The 8,146-nt window shown below is 42.2% G+C and overlaps 1 protein-coding gene across 5 annotated transcripts in view; it reads right to left on the bottom strand.

Annotated features, from left to right (window-relative positions):
* Nucleotides 1–8,146, bottom strand: part of ctbp2a (C-terminal binding protein 2a) — a 50,503-nt gene that overhangs the window by 31,710 nt on the left and 10,647 nt on the right. For 4 of the 5 annotated variants that reach the window (XM_014001863.1, XM_014001856.1, XM_014001881.1 and 1 more), the window contains exon 1: nt 3,642–5,925. The exons of the other annotated variant lie outside the window; for it this stretch is intronic. In XM_014001863.1, coding sequence (XP_013857317.1) covers nt 3,642–5,910 — 2,269 coding nt within the window. In that variant the 5' untranslated portion in view covers nt 5,911–5,925. Of the gene's footprint in view, nt 1–3,641; nt 5,926–8,146 lie in introns of those variants that run through there. 5 annotated transcript variants of the gene reach the window in all.

An 8,146-nucleotide genomic window follows, 5' to 3' on the forward strand; every position in this document is an offset into this window, starting at 1 on the left:
CAAAGAAGCCCCTACAATCTGATTTTACCTTGCTAATTAAGATTTCAGTGTCGAAACGATGAGAATGTTCTTTTATGTGCCAGCAGTTTAGTTAGCAGCTCGGTTTGTGCTCACAGCAACRACTAACTAAAAACTATCATCTGTTTGCATAAGACAGAAAAAATAGAGAAATAAGTCRGTTTATTCATTCCCAAGTAGCAGCAGAAGCATTTTACGCTTACAAGTTTAGACCACTCGAGATTGAGACATTTTTTTTGGATGATGCAGCTGCTTCGCTGCTCATGACTGTATCCACAAGTGTGCAGCTTCAATCGTTGGGCCAGATGCTAAAAAAGAAAAATGGTCTAAATATTTGCTGAGTCTCAGAATAACCTTTGTCACAATGAATCATAATAATTATTATTATCAATAATCTTACTGCTGCAGTCCTTGCAGAAACCATTCTTAAGAAAATTATTTCACGACGCACGATACAGGAAAACAGAAAAACTACGATGCCATTTTTTTTCTGGATCATGCAGCGCTGTCCCGAAGGGTTAATATGTTAGAAATGGGGGGGGAGGGGAGTCGTAGTTGGAGTAGCTTTTCCTGCTCAAGGCTATTACACTGAGCACCATCCACTGTGCTGGGTGGGGGCAGGCCATCTGTGTTTACACATGGACTATTAATTCAAAGGGGAATATGTTCTGGTGGATGTGGAGCAGTGCTGTACCTGATGGATTCCTGAAACTGTCACAGTATCAAGAGGTGCTTAGACAAACAGGAAACTGCTGCTCCTCCTTTAAGTTATTTTTTTTAAAAGCACTGTAGATATAAGAAGTTGCACATGTTAAACCAAATAATGCAACTTTTACAATACTTTTAAGTGAAAACACTTGTGCAAAAAAAAAAAAGACTAAATCTGCAGTGTTTAAAAACAATAGACAGATGCTTAAACTAGGAGCAAATCAGCCTACGATAACCACCAAAACCCACGTTGCCTAGCAACATACAATTTAGGAATATGCTTTCAGAGCAGCTTTGCGGATGTGTCCATTAAGAGATGAAATTACCAAAGCAACAAATGTCAGCCACATGCAAATAAAGTCTGCTCTGCTAACTGTGTGTGTGTGTTAAGCGTGTGATGAATGAGGCAGACCTGAGGAAATATGTTCCTGACGCACGGCTACATGAGAGCCAGCAGCCTGTTTTTGACAGGCGAGCAACGGGGATTTTATTTTTAAAAAACGTTCTCTCCTAGGCTCGAAAGTCTCCGAGATAATAAAACTGCTTGAGTCAAAAAAAATTGTTCTTCGTTTGTGTTTGTGGTGAAAGTTTCTAGTCCGTTTTAACCCATGAATTAAAACATGGAGGCTGGGCAGAGCCAAATCAGAGTATCTGTGGATTAGTGCAGCAGTAGAAATTGAGGATCTAAAGGATTAAAATCCACCCCCTCTCACTGCAACCTGCACGGAGAAAATGACACAGTCACACAGCGGCCATCAGAAAGGTAATTCGATTCTATCTGTCTGACAACAGTGGTGATAGTCTACCTCTAGTGAGCTGGTGTTAATAGGCATATCCATCTTAACTGTCCAAAACGTTTAAAGTATTTCTCTTATAAGACACAAAGTAACATGTTTTGAGCATAAAAAAAAAAAAAACTTTTACCGTACCTACAATTTAAATTAATTTGTCATTGTGTAAAAAAAAWAAATAATGACGGAATGTGTTTTAATTTACATCAACTAAATCAAGCTTCAACAGCTAAAACACGCATGAAGAAAATCCTGAATAAAAAAAGAAACCATTATTAGCAAATTCCCTCAAAAAGAACAGATATACTTGTTATTCCTTGCAAGTCAGCAGAATAACTTGACTGCGGGAGCGCTGTGACGTCCGACTGAAATTAAGTGCAGCTGCAGAAACTGTGACATATGTGACACCTTCTATAAGAGTGCAGGAGGAAAAAGAAAAGTATTCAGTTTTGAATTTCATCATATTACTTATCAAAGTAATTTGATACTGCAGTGTTGGACCCCMCCCCCCMCCCCMCCCCAACCCACACACACACACACACACAAAAGGACAAAAATCTGCAAAAGAGTGGAGGTAGCGATACAGTAATCCCAACAACTTCTCGCAAAATGCTTCAACAGATGCAAACATCCCACTGTTCCCACACAGTTAACACATCTGCCCATAATATCTGACTTGTCTAGTGCGGAGAATCTTAATGCGAGCTGTTCACACATGAATGCAGCGACTGACAGACTGCAACATAAAACTGAGCACAGTTGTTAAAAATCTGAAACGTAGCAAAGAGGATGCTGACAGCTGTTCCTCCCAAATCCTCCATACTGTGCCCTATCAACGCCACTTTCAGTTGCATTTAATGGGCCGGTTTCTCATTCCGATAAAAGACCAGCATGAGATTGCTAAGATTAAAAAGGACTTCACAGAAAGTCTGAAGAAAAAAAAATCAGACAACTCCGGCTCTCACAGAGATAAGCAGACAAGAAAGTCAGATGAAATTTTAAGAATCAGGGCAAATGCTGAAAAAAAAAGTAGAACAGAGCAGTAATGAAAGCAAAAGTTATTCTTCAACTGTATTAATTTCAACATCTGGAGGACAGTTTAGGAGGTTAGGGCAAAATTGGATTGTGTGCAATTAATTGTCACTATCAGGTGTGCATGTGAGCCCAATGGTGGAAGACTGTRCAGAGCAACTAATGTTAATTCTACAAACTTGTTTAATCGCTTGAAACATCAACATTGGAGTACGAGGAAGCCAGAAAGGGCAGACGAAGGCCACAACGTCGGTTACATGCAAGTGCGGTTGTCATCTATCAATCGTCATATTAATCATTATAAATGCCTAAATGAATTGTGATTTTTTTTTTTTTGCCAATACCGCCCCACCCTAGAATGCAGAAATATTTTTCCCCTACTAGGTGTGGATAAAAAAGAAATGGAAATTCATCTCCTATTGACTGAGTGAGCGCCAACACAGGACAGCAAACAAATCTGATTGCTGTCCGTCTTTTGTGTTTGGTCTATATCTCTTGAATGGGTTGCTCCGAACTGCATGGGATCATTCATTCATTCATTCATTCATTCATTCATTCATTCATTCATTCATTCATTCATTCATTCAAATGACAGATCTGTCCAAAAATGATTTAAGACTAACAAAAGACTTCTATTGTTATTATAGTTTGATTTCCCAAACTCAAACATCAGCCATAATTTGTAAGAAACCCTGCTCAGCCAAATAAATTTTATGTGCCCTGATCTGAAAGCAAAACACACAAATATGTACTGGGTCAATATGTATTCACATATAACTTATCCATCAAGTAGATGGATGAAAATAGATTTGAACAAACAACTGCAATCTAATACCAAGGTTGATGTTTTCAATGTACTGAATAACTCTTGAATACATGAAAGGGGAAAACATTATTCACTGCTTGAGCAACACTGAGATTCCTGAAAGCAATAAAACCTCTTTAAATGATAATTACTACAAAAACATAATGAAATTGTAGCACACATGAAATTACTTGGAAATAAAATCTGGAAATTAAGACCAAGTCTACAAAAATGTTTTCAAACAGACAACAGATTACCACAAAAACAGGAAAAATAAATCGATTTACTTGTGTCTGGAGATGCCATTGTAGACACGATGACAGGTGGACCCGTGCGTCGACTCAACTTCTGGTTAGCAACCAGGGCACCTTGACCTTGAACAGGCATCCCAACTGGGACAAGAGCATTGTCTGATGCTTGACCCTTACGTATCAGCTGAGGACTTGGGTGGGGGCTATGCATGGGAGACATTGGGATTATACTCCTATCCCTCTTCATCAGCTCCATTGGTACAGTGTAATTGGTGGAGTATGCTTTTGGTACTTGTTGAGGTGGCTGCTGCAAAGCTGGCATGGACACAGGCATCTGCTGTGGCATCCCTGGCACAGATCCCGGTATGGCAGGCATTGATCCAGTCATCTGCTGGGGCATTATCTGCATACCCTGCATAGGTACCCCAGGAATTGTTACTCCAGAAGAGTATGCTGACATAGGTCTTGTTTGAACAGGCATAATGGCTCCAGAGTATGGCCCGGGGGATCGAGGTGGTTGACCTGGGTAGCCGATCGAGGCATCCAGGTAGTTCTGAGAGGGAGCACTGCTGGGCCTCCTACTTAYTACCTCGCCCATCCTTGGGGAAATGGTTTGCATAGCCCCAGGGGTTGGTGGGGGCATAAGTTGAGGATCGATGGCTAAAACGTGGGAAGGATGGGATGAATGGTGATGCTGTTGATGGTAGATGTCTGAACGATGGCTAAAGCTATTAGAGCGACCTCGCATTGGTGTCTGAGGTCGGGAGGGGGCTGGAGTAGCCTCAAGAGGCCGCTTCAAGTTGTGGAGCAAGCGAGACAGCACACGAGCTTGGCCGAGGTTGGGAGCAACGGTGCGGACATCGTTGTCTTCCATGACAGTTAGCATGCCAGTGGAGTCAAATCCCTGCTGGATGAGTGATGAAATGGTGCTCTCTGTTAAGCCCTCGTTACGCAACAAAGAAAGGAATTCTGTATCAACTGCCTTCTTGGGGTCCATGGGCAATGGTGTCTGTGGAGTAGCTAGGGGAGGTTCAGAAGATGGAGCAGGAAGCGGGGTAGTTGGAGGAGGGGGTGCAGGAGTAGGGACTGCCTGCACAGGAACAGGTACAGCTGGGAGAACGGCTGCAGGCTGCACAGGAGCAGGTGAAGCTGGAATTGGAGCCGACATGGCGAGGTGTGGGTTGGACACTGGCATGGCAGGTGGAGGTGGAAGTGGTTGTTGCTGCAGATGTTGCTGCAGCTGGTCTTGTTGAGGCTGTTGTTGAATTGGTTGCTGCTGCTGCTGCTGTATGTGTTGTTGCTGTAGCTGCTGTTGCTGTAATTGCTGCTGTTGAGAGTGTTGCTGCTGCTGGAGTTGCTGCTGCTGAATTTGTTGTTGTTGAAGTTGCTGCTGATGCAATTGTTGCTGCTGTATTTGCTGTTGTAATTGCTGCTGTTGTTGGATGGTGTAAGGTGATGCTGTATCTTGCCTCATTATGACTCCTTGACTGACTGGATCGACTACAAGACAGGTAGCAACTTGCTGCTGTGAATCCAGGGGGTGGCCATCAACATCCGTAAAGACTGACTGACCAGTCAGAGGTGGAGGTTCACTGGCATATCGAGGAGAAGCTTGCTCCATTCCATAGTGAACAGGAGGTGGGTCTCTGGAAAGTAAGCGTTGTTGACCATCTGGCATCATCTTGGCAACGGTTACAGCACCAGTTTCCCTATAAGCTCGATTCAACTCATGAACTGTTGGAGGAGGCGGAGGAGGCAGAGGTGATGAAGGGGCTTGTGGTCCTGTCCTACCTGRCTGACTCTGATCCCATCCAGCACGAGCCCCCGGCGCCATCCCAAAATGTGAACCTGACCTGCTGAGCGGATGAGACGGCAGGGGTGGGTGATCTGACCGGTAAAGACCCTCAGGTGGCCGAGGAGTCATAGCAGGATCGTGAGGATAGTAATCCTGATGTGGAATGGATCCTCGGTGAGCCATGGGYGCCCGCTCGTAATGGTTTAAATCTGGTACAGAGCTCTTCCTCAGCCCCCGTGGATCGTGCCGCTCAGCATAAACCTGCCCGTAGGGAGAGTCTTGGTAGGAATACGGAGCACGTTTCAAATCCAGGTCAGGAGGACGCAATCCCGGTGGAGCCTCGTACCACCCTCCCCCCTCCCCGTATGACAAAGAGTTTCGTCGGCCCGCTACTCTTGCTTGCTGCTCATAGACGCTGTCACACTGCCTTTCCCACTGACCCTCATTCCCTCCCAAGGTGTCCCAGCTGTGGGAACGCCCAAGACCTAACTGCTTGTTAGGCACAAGCATTGGCAAAATTGAAGAAAATGTTAAAAATGATTAACTAAAAAATATATAATTAAAAATAAAAGTTTTGGGAAAGTGTTTTTAAAAGTTGAAGTTGTCATACAGCATCAAAGATGAAACACAGGAAGGAGGGAAAAGCAAGCAGACAAAAAACAAAACAAAAAAGGAGCACCGTTTCACCTGATACTGGCTTGTAATAAGTCCACACTATCAAGTGACTCCCCTTTAAGCTGGCAGTCCTTCAATAATTAATCTCGGGCTTGTTGCGTGTGACGAAAAAAAGATACCACACTCACAAAAAACCTTCACATCACAAAACCACACAACTACTGCAGAGGAAGCTGAGTTATTCCATGTAGGACCCGATCATAGGACGCAAGCTTGAGATAGCCATCAACATTCAATTGTAGGAGAGGGAAAAAAAAAGAGGATAGGCTGGGTTATAGGTTGGAATGGGCAGGGGCTTGTACTAATCCAGTATGGTTTATCTCACTAGGACATTTTACTCGCTCTGCCGATTGCTATGAGGGATTACATCTAAATAAAGCCTGTTTAATTCCACTTCCTTCTGTGACGTCACATGAACCAAATAGCAAATATGGTGATGGCGTTGACGGCGGTGATGCCAACAAATTTGATTCCGCCCAATAAAACCCCCTCTGCCCCCTCCTTCCATGACACCTACCTGAAGCTGCTGATGATGTGCTGTCGTCAACAGGTTTTAGATCTGCTCGAGTCACAGCACAGGGTGGGGGAGGCCACACAAGGTGCTCAGCATCATTGAAAACAAATAAAATACAGCCCTCTTAGCTTAGTTCTATGTGCTGTCAGTAAACATCAAATCCACTCTGATTGGACACTAATCCCTCAGGCCTCATGCTTCCAGCAGAACCACCACGCAACTGCTGCCCAACTCGCTCGGAAACGTCCTTGATGGCTGCGTGGTGCTCAGCGTTACTGCCTCACTCTCCTTGATTTGGGATTACCCAGACCTGCTGTTCGCATATTAGCTGCAGGATATTGGAAATTGTATTGCACAGGGATTGCAGAACACAAAATAAAATCCATGTGCTGAGAGTCTCCCCGTTTGCCCCCATGCTACCTGGATCARCATCTCATTTATAAGTGTTATTGGTCAGTTTGTTGAGGAAAAATAAAATGTAGCCGTTACACAACATTTTGAAATTACAATGCTGTTTTAATAAACCACAAAACTTTTTACGTAATGGGATCATTTTTGTTTGTAAAATCAAGAACACTCCCCTTTTTCAAATCTCCCTTGATCTCTTACACTTGTACGACGAAGTATTAGGATCACGCAAGAATTTTTAAAATTTTTATCACGAGAATGGTCATAACAACATTAAAGTCGTAAAATTATATAAATTCATATGAAAATAAAGTCTTATTACGAGAATAAAGTTGTAATATACTGAAAAAGTCTGAATATAAAAGTCATCACGAGAACCTTAATCCAAAAAGCAGTTTTACCACTGCATTAAAATGAGGAAAGTTGAACAACTTGTCAAGTTGTTCTCTAATATCAGTTAAAAGAAATATTCCATCTTTTAGCACATTAGCATCAAATTATCAGAAGCAGGACCTTGAAACAATTKTGCAAACGACTATATGATAAACTAAACTGAAGCCGTATTGCAATTAATGGCTACATTGTCAGATTTAGTCGTCACATAATTTGGATGGAAGCATATTACACTAACAGAGACCTAATGTCATTGTGGACTACTTTATAAACACAGTGACATGCATGGCTGTCCACAGCAAGGTGAGAGGAAAATAATGAAAAAATTAGGAATGGAAAATGGACATGTCCTGTAAGATTCTTTATTTTCTCATAATATCATGACTTTTTGTTCTCGTAATATTCTGACTTTATTCTCTTAATATTATTAATACAGTGGGGAAAATAAGTATTTAGTCAGTCACCAATTGTGCAAGTTCTCCCACTTAAAAAGATGAGAGAGGCCTGTAATTGACATCATAGGTAGACCTCAACTAGGAGAGACAAAATTTGAAAAAAAAAATTGAGAAAATCATTTTGCCTGACTTAAATAATTTTTTTTTTTTCAAATTTTGTCTCTCATAGTTGAGGTCTACCTATGATGTCAATTACAGGCCTCTCTCATCTTTTTAAGTGGGAGAACTTGCACAATTGGTGACTGACTAAATACCTATCTATCTATCTATCTATCTATCTATCTATCTATCTATCTATCTA

The sequence above is a fragment of the Austrofundulus limnaeus genome, unplaced genomic scaffold (genome assembly GCF_001266775.1).
Source record: "Austrofundulus limnaeus strain Quisiro unplaced genomic scaffold, Austrofundulus_limnaeus-1.0 Scaffold0, whole genome shotgun sequence".
NCBI lineage: Eukaryota > Metazoa > Chordata > Actinopteri > Cyprinodontiformes > Rivulidae > Austrofundulus > Austrofundulus limnaeus.